At 37.0% G+C, this 16,008-nt stretch overlaps 1 protein-coding gene across 1 annotated transcript in view; it reads right to left on the reverse strand.

The window, feature by feature from the left end:
- Positions 1–4,149: 4,149 nt before the first annotated feature.
- IQCH (IQ motif containing H) overlaps positions 4,150–16,008 on the reverse strand; it is a 187,500-nt gene continuing 175,641 nt past the window's right edge. The window contains 3 exon segments of the mRNA XM_032480865.1: positions 4,150–4,771; positions 8,873–8,981; positions 11,497–11,558. Coding sequence (XP_032336756.1) covers positions 4,646–4,771; positions 8,873–8,981; positions 11,497–11,558 — 297 coding nt within the window. The 3' untranslated portion in view covers positions 4,150–4,645.

Genomic DNA, 16,008 nt, shown 5'->3' on the forward strand with positions numbered 1-16,008 from the left:
TATGTTGTTAGATAATTTTGAGTTCTTCAGTGATTGCAAAGTAAGTATTTAGTGTTCTTTGCTGGGAAGGAAAGTGGCGTAAATCTTTAAATGAACCAAAATTTGAATTTGAGTTTGAAGTTTATTTTGCAACCAATGGAAGTTCTGCCGTTTTGTTGTCAAGTTTATGGAACCATGATTTCATCACAACATTACTTATGAGGCAACTGCAGTAAACTTAGGTGTGGCCTTTTGTTTCTGGGAGCTATAATTAGCCATCTGGTATACTTTTTAACATTTTTGTTAAATAAAAAAAATCTTAGAATGTAGCATTTTACTCACTTCCCTCTCTCTCCGTACATACATACACACACATACATGATATATATGGTGACAAATGAGGAAGTGAAGCAAAATGTTTACAGAAAGGTAAAGAAATGCTTGAGGGGAACCACCGTCATAAAACTCCCCAAACCAAAAACACACACGCAGAGATGCCAAAGCTGTATTTCTCTGTGCTACATTTAGGGTCTTCTTATAACAAAACAAAAGTTGTTTTTACCAACAGATTTTTAAACAGCAGGGACAATGCTTATTATTTACTGTTTTGGTATCTTTCCCTCATTTACATAAATACCCCAGAAACTAGCTGTTCAAAACTAATAAAAGCCAGGGCCCTCCATCAAGTGCAATAAAGTTTCATAACCATGAGTTAGACTGTTAGAGTGAAAAATAAACCTATATATGTGGTTATGAAGGGATTTCTTTGGAAAGTGTATAATCACATTTCAAAGTTAGAACTTCCATTGGAAGTTGCAGTGTAATAATAATACTTAAACATTTATGCAGAATGCTTCGTCTTTGAGACTTTCCCAACATTGGCCAATCAATCTCTGCTGCTTCCCTAAGGAGCAGGTAGGTATAAACTATCTGCCATTTTCTAGTTAGAAAATTGGGAAAGGGATGGCCAGCTCAGAGAGACGGAGGACTGGAGAGACAAGGTTCTGGTCCTTATTATTCTGTGACTCTTTGGGATGTAACTCCTAATAGAATGCCTCAGTTTTCTGTTCCACATCAATGAACTCATCAACAAAACAAAGATATAAATAGCTCAATCTGCCTCAGGCTTTTAGACACAGTCCTTATATTCCTGAGGCACACCTTTTGGAAAGACTGGGATACAGAAAGCATACAGAAGACCCACAGTGCATTCATTTCATCAGCACTTGGAATGGATGGGACCAAACTTCTTCCAGTGAGAAAGGCAAAGTCAGATGCTTTCCTTCTTCCCAGCAACCTCTGCCCTCACATTATCCTGGCAACTTAATTTCTATTTTTCCAAATAAGATTTACTATGATTAGTGCATTTAAAGAGTTGAACAAATTTGCTGTGCACATTAAAGCCAGAGGAACAGTAAAATAAAACTAATGAACATTTACATTTTTGGAAATATAATTAATGTAAGCTTGTGAAATTCTGAAAGATAAACATTTAAATGTTAAAATACTTACTACCTTCCCCACAGGGACAGTGTTGGGAATTAATGAGATAACAAATGTAAAGTGCTTTAAGCTCTTTAGAAGAAAGGTGCCAGATAAATACAAATGATTATTAATTGTTAAAGCTATCAGATGGTTACTAATATATTACTTAAGACAAAATGCATATTTTCATACTTGAAAATAGGATGCTTGCAATCCTATTTAAGATGATATAGCTAAAGTAATGCTCCTCAAACTCCTCCCAGGTTACTTTTACATCTTGTTGCAAGTCCTTTCTTAACCTTCCCCCAGTTTCTTGACTTAGTATCCATCTTTTGAGTAAAACTATAAGGCATGATTTCCCAGCTTCCAAACTCTCCTGTACCTTCCCATCATCAGTCTTCCACCAAAGTCTTAAAGATCCAACACCATAAGAGTTTCCACAGACACGACTTCTTCTGATTTCTCCAGTCATATAGTTGTGATGCTTCACAGTGCTGTGAGTTGTCCACATTTATGTTATTAGCAGTAAACATGTACATTAAACTTCTTTTAAGCAACACACTAGAATGTGTTATTAAAGACTGTAAGTCCTTTGCACGATCTGGGACAAGGGAAATTGAACTTTCTACTTTATACAAAAAGGTAGAATTTGTGGTAAAAGAGTTTAAATTCCATTTTTTTTTTTAATTTAGCCTGAAACATGGAGTGAGATACCCTCACTACATCTCAGTTCCCTCATGTAAAACGAGGGCAGGAGTAGTATTTTCCTAACGGGGTTGTTGGAAAGATGCAACAAAAGAACGTATATAATGCTTCGAGCACAGTACCCACCTAACCAGTAATGTGTTCAATAAAAGGTAAATGTAAGTAAATAGTGGAAGGTAGGGAAGTAGGCAGCACAATTTATCATTAAATATCATCAATCTGGTTTCTTTAAAATCAGTATAAAATAGGTAGTATGTGAAGGGAGATACTTACCATCCAATAGTGAGCTCCTAAATGACTAGTAAAATTTGCTTCTCAACCCATCCCAAACATTCCATATTAAACAATGGATCCTTTCTCATGCAAAGATAGCTCTACTGTCAAATGTATGCTTCTCCCAAAATCTTCTGGGAAAATGGCACCTCATTTAAAAAAAATCCTCTTATCGACAAAGATTTCAGTTTCCTATTTAGAATGGTGAAAGTTCATTAATTTGTCTTGATTAATTTATGTTTTGGATACATCGTACACATACACTTTTTTTTTTCAAACTTTCCTTAGTTTACTGATAGCACAGTATCTTTGCTATACATATATGCTAAAAGATAATGGACTGTCTTCTTTTCAAATGTTCTGTAATTAAAACATTTCAGTAATTTAATCTGGTCCTCTGGCTTCTTTCCCTTAATTACTTGAAGTGATTGTTGTATTATACCAATTTTTCTCCTCTGGTTTTTGAAGCCGTAGGTTTTTAGGTAGAGGACCTGACTCCCAGTCAACTTTCTGGTGAGAACTAAATCTGAATGTATGGCCTGAATTTGGAAACAGGCATTCTGTGGTATATGTTAATGACAGAGGCGAAAGAGAATGCATTGTTTGAGAGACCGATCATGTGGGTAAAAAAACCAAAAAACGAAAAAAAAAAAAAAAAAAAAAAAAAAAAGGTACCGGAGAGTGAACTCATTTTACTACTGCCAGCAGCTTGAGGCTCAAGAGTGCTAATCAAAATTCACATATAAAACTTCCCTGATTGATTTAGCAGTTTTGTGCTGTTGAGAAAGGGAATCTCACCATGTGAAAGATCCACTGCTGTGCTGAACAAAACAGAGACAGTTTTCTTTTAAAGTCCTGAGCAGATGAGAGCCATAAGGAGACAGAGGGTTTCATTTACTCTCAGGACACGATTGTGCCAGTGAACTAATGAGTCTCTTGGACCTTATGTTGCTCTGGCTTCAATCGAGGCGAGACTCTAATGGGCATGTAGTACTTCCTATCCGTCAAGTGTCTGGACAGTGGGCCCCTCATATGGATTAGAGCAATCTGGCAAGAAAAAGAGGTCATCGTACCTAGCCCAGGCAGGAAACCTGGCTAACTAATGTATTTCCAACTATAGCAAAACAAGAGCCAACACACACACACACACACACACACACACACACACACACACACACGTTAATTTTATTGCAGAAACTCGACCTATGGCTGAGGCATAGTTAACACATTATTGGAATTCCATAGGTAATAAACGCCCCTCTTTTCCTCAACACATTCAGATATTTTTAAAGATAAAAAAGGCCATTCTTTAAAACAGCTCTGTGATTTTGGTGTTGTGAATTGCATATTTCACCCTTCAGTAAAGCTGGATGATGTAGAAATATTCTGAACAATTATAATAACAAGCAAATGCTCAGAGTTAGTATCAACACTGCATAATTTTAACAATTTACCCTTTAAAAGGTACTGTTGAATTGAGCTTGTAAAAACACTACTGCTGTATTAAATGGAGAACTAGAGAATACAAATGTTTATTCAAGCTAGAGCTGAGTTACTCTATCCTAAACTGAGAGCAGATACTGCCACCTAGATACATTCTCATGCTTTAGTTAACTAGATGTTGGCTTATCTTACTTTTTGAAAAATGATAACAACAAACAATAGTGGCTTGGTACAATAAAAATACAATAATTGATAAAGAGTCACTCTAAAAATCCATATAAATGTAGTTTTCTTGGAAAAAAAGACATTTGTGTTTTGCCAAATAGTGATGATTAAGCCTTTATTCAATTTTTTAAATGCAGAAGACAAATTACTATTGGAAATAGGAGGGAAAAAACTTTATAAAACATTAAAAAAAAAAGCTCCATAATCCTGAAATTTATAAAGCATTAGAGGCAGAAGTGATAATAGTAAGCCTTGTAACTTTTTTGACAAATTATTTCTTCCTCAGTTTGAGAAGAGGAAGAGATTGTTTAATACTTTCAAATGAAAACGCAAATAGGTTTTGGTCTAATAAGTAAAATGATATCACTTAATAAAATTTTTTCTAAAAAGAATTACATTATAATCTGTTCTAATACACCTCCTAGCAAACAAGGCAAACTGACTTCCCCACCTTTTATTCCTAATAGCAAAATAAATGTTGCCTTTTTTGGCTCCAGGTTGGAATGAAAAATCAGTAATGTATTCCTAGGATCATTCATTTATCAGGTTTAGAGAGTTTTTTTTTTTTTTTTTTATCATCTTTGGACTCTAGCTCTTCTTCAAATCTAATTTTGTTTTCCTCTGTTACTCCTAGAATGTCTTCAATGTCATCAATTGTGGTCTGTAAATGAACAGCAAAAATAATCCTTGTTACTTAAAAACTTGTACAAGTCTTCCACCCAGCCCCTCAAGCATTTGCTCCTTTTTGGAGTTAAGTATGGTTTAGAACAGTTCTACTTAAAGTGTGTTCCACTAACCAGCACCCCTCTAAAATTGTTGGTTATCAGTCTTAATGAAATAAGCAAAAAGATTGAGAGTAAGAATTTGGAAGCCTTTATAGAAATTTTTATGTCTATTAAATCTAATAATAAAAAATATGCTCCTATTTCATGTGTCTTCAGTTTTTTCATTTCATTTTTCTAGGAATTCATTTTGTTGTATTTTACAAAAGTATTGATCCACTATAGGTCAGAAAAAAACAAAACAAACAGGTCCTTCACTACATATAATTTGAGGTCCACTGGTCTAGTCACCCTGGAATGAAGGCTAGTAGGCTGATGGGAGTATTTATTTCCACTGGTTTTGGGGAGAAAAAATTGCACCTTTCCATTTTATTTTATTTAGTTATTTTTTATTGAGGTAGAATTCTTATACCATAAAATTCACCCTTATAAAATGAATAATTCAGTGGTTTTAGTGTATTCATAAGCAACCACCACTAGTATGTTATTCCAAGACATTTTCATCACCCCAAGTATAAACTTTATACCCATTAGCTGCCATTCCCCATTTTCTCCCTCTCCTGGCTCCTGGCAACCTGTAATCTCTTTTCTGTCTCGTTAATGATTTGCCTACCTTGATATTTCATGTAAATGCAGTCATACGATATGTGGCCTCTTGTGTCTTAGCATAATGTTTTCAAGGTTCATCCATGTTGTAACATGGATCAGAACTTAATTTCCTCTTTATGGCTGAATAATATTTCATTGTATCGTACCTATTTTCACTTTGGTTGCTTGCACTTTAGGTATTATGCCTAAGAAGCCATCGCTAGCCACAAGGTGATGAAGATTTATACCTGTGTTTTCTTCTAAGAGTTTAATAGCTTTAGCTCTTACACTTGTGTCTTTGATCCATTTTTACTTAATTTTTGTATGTGCTGTAGAATAGGGAGGTATAACTTCATTCATTTATATGTGGATATCCACTTGTCCCAGTATCATTTGTCAAAAAGACTGTTCTTTTCCCATTAAATTGTTTTGGCACCCTTGTTGAAAACCAGTTGACTGTAAATGAAGGAGTGTCTTTTGGACTTTCAATTCTACTCCATTGATCTATATGTCTGTTCTTATGATAGTACCACACAGTCTTGATTACTGTAGCTTTGTAGTAAGTTTTAATATTGAGAAGCCCTCTAACTTGGTTCTTCTTTTTCAAGATTATTTTGACTATTCTGAGTCTCTTGCATTTCCACATGAATTTTAGGATTGCCTTGTCAGTTTCTGCAATAAAGCCAGCTGGGATTTTGATAGAACTTGCATTGAATCTGTGGATCAATTTGGAGAGTATTGCCATTTTAACAATGTTAAGTCTTCCATTCCATGAACACAGAATATCTTTCCATTTACTTAGGTCTCCTTTCTTTTATGATGTTTTACAGTTTTCAGTGGTTAGGTCTTATACTTTTTCTGTTAAACTTATTTCTAAATATTTTTTTCTTTTTGATTTTTAAAAAATTGATTTAAAATTAGTTTTTGATTATTCAAAAATTGATATAAAATTACTTTTTGATTATTCATTGCTATTGTATAGAGATGTAATTGATTTGGTATATTGATCTTGAGTCTTGCAACCTTGCTGAGTTTATTTAAAAACTCTTAATAGATTGTTTCTTGGTTCCTTAGGATTTTCTACATATAAGATCATGCCTGCTGTGAATAGAGATAATTTTGCTTCCTTCTTTCCAATCTGGATGCCTTTTATTTCTTTTTCTTGCCCAGCTGCCCTGGCTGGAACCTCCAGTACAATGATGAATAGAAGCGGTGAGAGCAGATATCCTTATCTTGCTCCTGATCTTGGGGGGAAAGCTTTCAGTCTTGCACCATTAACTATAACGTTAGCTGTGGGGTTTTCCTAGGTGCCCTTATCAGGTTAAGGAAGTTACTTTTTATTCCTAGTTTGAGTGTTTTTATCAAGAAATGGTGTTAGATTTTGTTAAATGTTTTTCTGCATCACCTACCATTTTTATTCAGCCTTTACTTTGCTGGCAAATCCTTGTTTACAAGCTGAAAATCTTTATTAGACATGTCATTAGGATAGTAGATAGAAAATGCTACCAAATACCAAATACTACCAAAAACAAATCTTTTCTACTTTTCAAGTTTAAAAAAATTATTCCTATTTTGTTGAGATTTAAACTTTTTACCTTTAGACTTTCTAGCAAGGGTAAAAAAAAAATCAAGATAACAGTGATTCACATGAGAAGGCTAGAAACCATGAGATATTTAAAAGCTACTTAAGAGCATATGACTTTTGATGATTTTGACTTGATTTTGCCCTTCACACAAACGGCAGAGAAAGAGCCTTTATTTTGGCAACAGTAGTTGGCTCTGCCAACCTCAAGTCCACGCTCAGAGTCTACTAACTCTGTGTGGTTTTGGGGATAAATCATCTGTCTTAGTCTGCCCAGGCTGCTAGAACAAAATACCATAGACAGGGTAGCTTAACAATTTATTTTGCACATTTCTGGAGGCTGGGGAGTCCAAGGTCAAGGTGTTAGCTGATTCAGTTCCTGGTAAGAGCTCTCTTCCTAGTTTGCAGACAGCCATCTTTTTGCTGTATCTTCAGATGGTGTGGGAAGAGAGAAAGAGAGAGACAGGGAGGGAGAGAGAGATTGACAGTGAGAGAGAGAGAGAGAGAGAGAGAGAGAGAGGGGGAGAGAGAGAGAGAGTGCACAAGTGCAAGCTCTCTGGTCTCTTACAAGGGCACTCATCCCACCATGAGGAGCCCACCATTATGACCTCATTTAAACGTAGTTACTTCCCGAAGTCCCCATCTTCATAAATCGTCACATTGAGGATGAAGAGTTCAACACATGGATTTTGGGAGGACACACTTCAGTCCACACCACCAGCTGATTATGACTGTTAGCTAGTATTTGGGCAGACTAAACTGATCGCGTGCACACAGGCTTAGAATTTTGCACATCACAGTAACAGATGAAATACTGCTAGCAGGCAGGGACTTAGAATATAAGTGATGAGCATAGATCCTTCAGGACCAGTGAAAGTTGATGCAACACATAAAGCCACATTGAAGAACAAAGCATTATTATCACTATTACTATTACTAGAGGGACCAGGCATAGTTCAAGGAGAAAAATGTATTGAAAAAGTTTATTTTATCAAGCTTTTGTCGGGTTTTCCACTGAAGGGAAAAATCACATGTGATTTCTGATTGAATCCCTTGAGTTACGCGACCCATTCAAACATGATGAAGGCTTAGACTGGGAACCAGGTGCACACTCTGGTGATCAATACCAAGTGTTTGTCTCTGTTCAGCTGGTATTTTTAAAACCTTCGTACAGATCTTGCTCCTGTTTTCTAGAGTTTGCAGACTTCTAGTCAATTACACATGACTAGATTTCCTGAACCAACATCTTTAAAGGACGTTTGGGAGCTTCAAAAGGTTAGTGATGGAACACCTGTCCCACTTTGGCGAAATGAGGAGGAGCAGGTGGCTCATATATACGCTGAGGTTTTCTTCTGCTTCTCCCTACACACACTGTCCTTCCTGGGGTCTCGGAACTTCTCTGAATTTAGAAATGTGGGCTTCCCAGGAATCCTTAGCCAGACACTGTATTTTCTGAAATATACGTAGATTATATTCAGGATTTTTGGTTGTGATAGTCTCTGTTTCGGCTCCATTGTGATGGTGCAGCTTTGCCTTCAACACTGGAAAAGCCCTGTTGTCTTGTAAGCTTAGACTTGGAAATGGAAGCGAGTTAAAACAAGTCTACTATATTTCAAAGAAAAAGTTTCAAACTATTAAATTTAACTAACGGGTTCAGTGGGAACCTTACAATATTGACCCTGCACATTGTAAAATATGTACTGCTTACAATGAAAAAAAAATGGTTTAGCACTTGTTTACAATACAGCATGAGGTATTTTCAGCCCTTGTATAGAAATTAACCAGGATCGTTAGTTAATTAACACCTCACCTTAAAATTGGTCTCGCCTTGCATATTAGGTGCTGATATTTCTTGATGGATGATGAAGAGATTGCGAGCAAAGGTCATGAGGACCCCCTGGAGATCCTCACCGATTGTTCTGTTAATGATATCCAAACAAATGAGTTTACCAACGATTCCCCTCACAAGCTTAAAAACAATCACCCTCTCATTTGTGCCTGTCTGGTGATGGAATTTAATGAGTATTTTCAATCTCACAAGGTGGCAATCTTCAGGGAGATATGAAAGATGAGGCTCCATTTTAACTTGTCAACAAAAAGGATTTGTGTAATGAATATTCTTTATTAATCAACTTAGCAGAATGCAGGAATAGGTTCAGTCATTCCTAGCAAAAGGCTACCACTGCGCCAGGACACTAGCATTAGCTCATGTTAAAAATTAAGTTAGTTTAGGAGAATTGTTGCTGCCTGTAATTTGTGCCTAACAATTCATCTGCCTACAGAGGCATTTGCAGCTCAGTACTCTGGGAACTTTCATCTAGGGTTTCTTTTCTATTTCATGCATACAAGTGATTCCTGCTTCTGATGAGTGTGCCCCATCTATGTGCAGAAGAGAATGTGCCCCATTCGTGGAGAGCTGTCTTTGTGACGCTGAACACGCATGTAAAGATTTCAGAGACAGCTTGCCAACGATCCTGCAGAATTAAACTGCGGTCAGTGAACGTTCCCAGACAACTAGATCATTGTAAGTTTTAACTTGGAAACAAAGCGCTAGGGTATTATTTCTCTAGCTATTTTTTCAGATTTTATCAAAGGAAAAAAAGAGATTAAATGAGTGGATTAATTTTTTTAAATTGTTCTGCCCTGAGAGGGTAAACCTAAAGAGCTAGCTGCTCCTTAAGGCAGCTGCAGAGAACTTTGGGATTACTTCTTTCCCAGTTGTTACCTATAAAATAAGTCACCTTAGAGTCTAAGGCTTGGACCCCTTTGGAATGGCTGCCTTCCAGCCTGACTGGGCGTTCCCTTGGTTCAGGGTGGGAGGAGGCAGCGTCCCAGGTCCAAAGACAGGAGACAGCAACCTGTGTCCTGCCACTGACTGTGTGACTTCGGGGAAGTTACTTAAGCTCTCTGGCTCGTCATTTCTTTTTCTCTGAAATGAAGGAGTTGGACTAGATAAGTGCTTCCAAACTTTTTGAGTTACAGTTGCAAAATCCAAGGACCCCCATCCCTACCCCTTATAGCTACTGAACATTAGTATCTCTTCCTTTAATAGAAAAAGTAATAGCCAAAGTCACCTTTAGACTCATTCATTTTTAACAGTGATTTGTATTTTATTGCCACAGGATCAGTATGTATTAGACCCTGGGTGCTTCTGAAAAAATTCCTGGGCCCCATCCGGATCAATAAAATCGGAATCTCTGGGTTTGTGATTCTAGAATGTGTAGTTTCACCAAGCCCCCCCCCAAGGTGATTCTTACATATACTAAAGATTGAGACACATCCTTTGAAAAAAATTGTGTGTGTGTGTGTGTGTGTGTGTGTGTGTGTGTGTGTGTTTGTGTGATGCTGGGTCCACACATGTATTCAAGCCCCTCTCGCCACCCCTCCTCAGCCTCCTCAGGTCCATGGTTCCCAGGTTGGGAACCAAAAAAACTGGATGGACTCTTAAGTCCCCTTCCCTATTAGTAATTCATTTGTAGACTTTCCTTCATTTTCCCTTCCTTGAAATTTCTCCTCAAATTCCACTATTTCCGGAAATATCCCAATATAATGGAGTCAGTATGAAGTTACCCCAGCAAAGCCAAGCCACACAATTCTGGTCTGTAAGGTCATCCCTTCCTGGAGCCCTCACCTGACGTGGCCTGATTGCAATAAAGCCAAACGAAGCCCAGCCATCTCATGAAAAGCCTCTCCTTAATCCCCCAGAGAAAATCAAGCAACACAAGAAAAGTTTGTATTTGCTCACCTTTTCTTTTCAATATGCTGTAGATGTTAAAAGGATAAGTCAGGATAAGTTAGGATGACTTAAATGTACCAAATAACTACATTCCAACATATGAATAAAACACAATTCAAGGTTGTGGCTCCAAAGTTCTGAGTCCTAGATGGGGAGACAACTTTGCCAGCCCTCCAGAACACCCTGGAGAGACGTTTGCAGGAAGGAAGCACAGAGAAGCCTCCTGAGTGGTGCAACAGGACTCTTCCCAACATAAATGTGTCTAGAGGAGCCTGCGTCAGGGCTGGAACGGGATGTGAGGAGGGGCTCCAGACCCGGCCTTTCTGGGGAGCATCTTACCAAATCACCAGAGCATTTTTCTAAGCAAGCCAGAGTGACAGCTGCCTGCAGTCAGGGCATCTGAGCTGGTTCCTCACCAGTCAGACTTGCTGTGCCTTGCAGGTGTTTGTTTTTAAGTGTAATACGTTGTTCAAACTAGCCCCTTTCCCATCAATTTTGGACAATTAATCAACTTACTTATGAACCCCCACTGCCACACCTAAAGTCAATTTATGAAATACTTGAAGACCTAAACAAAACAAGATAGACTTCCAATAAATCAGCATGCTGATTAAAATGCATGAGAAGCGTCATTCCTGTCGGTTGTTATAGTCTATTTTCTTAGCTTATTACATCTCATAGACACACTTCATACTCACAGCATTCCCAACTTGTCTCTCTTCAGGTGTTCATAAAATATAAAGACAGTTCCTTGTCTGTCCTATAAAATTTGAATGGGAAGAAAAGAAATAGCATGTTATATTGGAAAGAAAGGAAAGAAAACACACTAAGACCACTTGGACTGATCTGAATTGAAATCTAGAGCTCTGCAAATACTGTGAGAGGCATATTTGGGAAGGCTGTCTCCAGAATGTGGAGGAGACATGTCCTAGGACAGTGTTTTTTTTTTTAATTGAGATGATAATAGATTATAATTTACATATAACATTGTGTAAGTTTCCCATGTACAGCATGTTGATTTGATGTATTTGTTTTTTGCAATATGATTGACCACTGTAGCTTTAGCCAAAATCTCTATCTTATCATATAATTATTATCTCTTTTTTGTGGTGAGAACATTTAAAATCTAGTCTCATAGTGGGTTTGAAGTATATAGCACAACGATGCTGAGTATAATCACTTGCTGTGCATTAGATCCCTGTACCCTTTAACCAACGTCTTCCCAATTCCCACCCTCACCCCCACCCCAGGTAACTCCCATTCTACACTCTGTTTCTATGAGTTTGACTTTTTTAGGCTCCACGTATAAGTTACATTGTACAGTCTTTGTTTTTGTCTGACTTATCTCCCCCAGCATAATGCATTCAGATTCTATCCATGTTGTTAGAAATAGCAGGATTTCCTTCTTTCTCATGGGTGAATGATATTCCATTCTATATATATACACCACATCTTTGTATTGAGATATAGTTGATGTACTATGTTACGTAAGTTACAGGTGTACAAATGTAGTGATTCATAATTTTTAAAGGTTATACTCCATTTATAGTTACTATAAAATTTGACTGTATTCCCTGTACTATGTACTATATCCTTGTTGTTTATTTATTTTATACATGATAGGTTGTACCTCTTAATCCCCTATACCTATCTTGCCCCTCCCCTTTCCCTCTGCCCACTGGTAACCACTAGTTTGCTCTCTATGAGTCTGTTTCTTTTTTGTTATATTCACTAGTTTGTTTTATTTTTTAGATTCCACATGTAAGTGATAACAAACAGTATTTGTCTTTCTCTGTCTGACTTATTTCACTAAACATTATACCCTCCAAGTCCATCCATGTTGTTGCAAATGGCAAATTTCATTCTTTTTTATGGCTGAGTAGTATTCCATTATATATACATATGCAGTATATCTTCTTTATTCATTCTTCTGTTGATGGACACTTAGGTTGCTTCCATAACTTGGCTGTTACAAATAATGCAACTATGAACATTGGAGTGCATGTATCTTTTTGAATTAGTGTTTTTGTTTTTTTTTCAGATATATACCCAGGAGTAGAATTGCTGGATCACATAGTAGTTCTATTTTTAGCTTTTGAGTACCCTCCATACTATTTTCCATAGTGGTTGTACCAATTTACATTCCCACCAATAGTGTTCAAGGGTTCCCTTTTCTCCACAACCTCACCGACATTTGTTATTTGTGGTTCTTTTGATAGGTGAGAGGTATATCTCATTGTGATTTTGATTGGCATTTCTCTGATGATTAACAATGTTGAGCATCTTTTCATGTGCCTATTGGCCATCTGGATGTGTTCTTTGGAAAAATACCGTCTGCCCATTTTTTTTTTAACATTTTTTATTGATTTATAATCATTTTACAATGTTGTGTCAAATTCCAGTGTTCAGCACAATTTTTCAGTCATTCATGGACATATACACATTCATTGTCACATTTTTTTCTCTGTGAGTTATCATAACATTTTGTATATATTTCCCTGTGCTATACAGTGTAATCTTGTTTATCTATTCTACAATTTTGAAATCCCAGTCTATCCCTTCCCACCCTCCACCCCCCTGGTAACCACAAGTCTGTATTCTCTGTCTGTGAGTCTATTTCTGTCCTGTATTTATGCTTTGTTTTTGTTTGTTTGTTTGTTTTTGTTTTTGTTTTTTAGATTCCACATATGAGCGATCTCATATGGTATTTTTCTTTCTCTTTCTGGCTTACTTCACTTAGAATGACATTCTCCAGGAGCATCCATGTTGCTGCAAATGGCATTATATTGTCAGTTTTTATGGCTAAGTAGTATTCCATTGTATAAATATACCACATCTTCTTTATCCAGTCACCTGTTGATGGACATTTAGGCTGTTTCCATGTTTTGGCTATTGTAAATAGTGCTGCTATGAACATTGGGGTGCAGGTGTCATCCTGAAGTAGATTTCCTTCTGGATACAAGCCCACGAGTGGGATTCCTGGGTCATGTGGTAAGTCTATTCCTAGTCTTTTGAGGAATCTCCACACTGTTTTCCATAGTGGCTGCACCAAACTGCATTCCCACCAGCAGTGTAGGAGGGTTCCCCTTTCTCCACAGCCTCTCCAGCATTTGTCATTTGTGGATTTTTGAATGACGGCCATTCTGACTGGTGTGAGGTGATACCTCATTGTAGTTTTGATTTGTATTTCTCTGATAATTAGTGATATGGAGCATTTTTTCATGTGTTTTTTGATCATTTGTATGTCTTCCTTGGAGAATTGCTTGTTTAGATCTTCTGCCCATTTTTGGATTGGGTTGTTTATTTTTTTCTTATTGAGTCGTATGAGCTGCTTATATATTCTGGAGATCAAGCCTTTGTCGGTTTCACTTGCAAAAATTTTCTCCCATTCCATAGGTTTTCTTCTTATTTTACTTCTGGTTTCCTTTGCTGTGCAGAAGCTTGTAAGTTTCATTAGGTCCCATTTGTTTATTCTTGCTTTTATTTCTTCTAGGAGAAAATTTTTGAAATGTATGTCAGATAATGTTTTGCCTATGTTTTCCTCTAGGAGGTTTATTGTATCTTGTCTTATGTTTAAGTCTTTAATCCATTTTGAGTTGATTTTTGTATATGGTATAAGGGAGTGTTCTAGCTTCATTGTTTTACATGCTGCTGTCCAGTTTTCCCAACACCATTTGCTGAAGAGACTGTCTTTATTCCAATGTATATTCTTGCCTCCTTTGTCGAAGATGAGTTGACCAAAATTTGTGGGTTCATTTCTGGGCTCTCTATTCTGTTCCATTGGTCTATATGTCTGTTTTGGTACCAATACCATGCTGTCTTGATGACTGTAGCTCTATAGTATTGTCTGAAGTCTGGGAGAGTTATTCCTCCAGCCTCTTTCTTTCTCTTCAGTAATGCTTTGGCAATTCTAGGTCTTTGATGGTTCCATATAAATTTTATTATGATTTGTTCTAGTTCTGTGAAATATGTCCTGGGTAATTGGATAGGGATTGCATTAAATCTGTAGATTGCCTTGGGCCGTCTGCCCATTTTTTGAGGTTGGGTTGTATGAGCTGTTTATCATATTTTGGATGTTAACCCATTATTGGTGATATCATTGGCAAATATTTTCTCCCAATCAGTAGGTTGTCTTTTTGTTTTGTCCATGGTTTCCATTGCTGTGCTAAAGCTTTTAAGTTAATTAGGCTCGTTCGTTCGTTCTTTCTTCTTTCTTTCTTTCTTTCTTTCTTTCTTTCTTTCTTTTTCTTTCTTATTTTGCTATTGTTTCCTTTGGGAATCTGCCTTTTAGCTCACTTCCTGGGTGATTCTCATGCATATCAAAATTTGAAAACCACTGTTCTAAGAGGAATGGGTAAAAAAAAAATAAGGAAAATAAAGAATCAGTTTATTGTGTGGAAGATAATTTGTACTTCAAAGGAAAACTGTACATTGTCTATAGGACACCCTATTGCCTTGATTCTGGGGGAGATATTTTTAAACTCTGTTAAGTTGTAGGTGACTGAGAGATGAGCAAATTCTGTGCAGTCTGATAGAGGTTCAGTTGATTTTCCTCTCTTGCTCTCCTTATGGAAAAACCAGTTTTGCCTCTGTTTGCATATTCATTTCAATGTTCATGATCTATAGATGTCTATTTTTGGATTCTTTTTATACTGGTTATAACATTTGCCTAATTCTCTCTTGAATAAAATCTTTATCACGTGTTTAGTTTTGTATTTGTATGAGAGGTGTGATTTTATCCTTTTTTGAAAATTATTTAACACTAGAGTTGTCTGGTAGGGGAAATGGCTGTCCCGTGAAGCTGTGACCTCCTCATCATTGGAAGTACCAAAAAGAAAATTACATTTTGGGGTTTTGGTAGAAGATACCACATGCCAGGATTATGACTGCTCATTGGCTCCCCATTTTATCAAGAAACCTGGGCATTGGAACAGACATTGGACTCAGTTGCCTCAACCTAATCACAGCCCCTCCTGACCATCTGTACTTTGTAAAGGCCCTCACTCAGGCCGTTCTAATGGGCAGCCAGGGTTGAGGACTATTGACTAGTTGATCTGTAAGGTGTCTTGCATCCTTTATACTATGCTGTCCAATATGGTAGCCACTGGCCACATGGGGCTACTGGGAACTTGAAATATTAGTCATTGAAGTTGAGATGTGCTGTAGCTTTCAAAGACTTAATACAAAAACGTAAAATACCTCATCAATAA

Source organism: Camelus ferus, chromosome 6 (genome assembly GCF_009834535.1).
Source record: "Camelus ferus isolate YT-003-E chromosome 6, BCGSAC_Cfer_1.0, whole genome shotgun sequence".
Classification (NCBI taxonomy): domain Eukaryota; kingdom Metazoa; phylum Chordata; class Mammalia; order Artiodactyla; family Camelidae; genus Camelus; species Camelus ferus.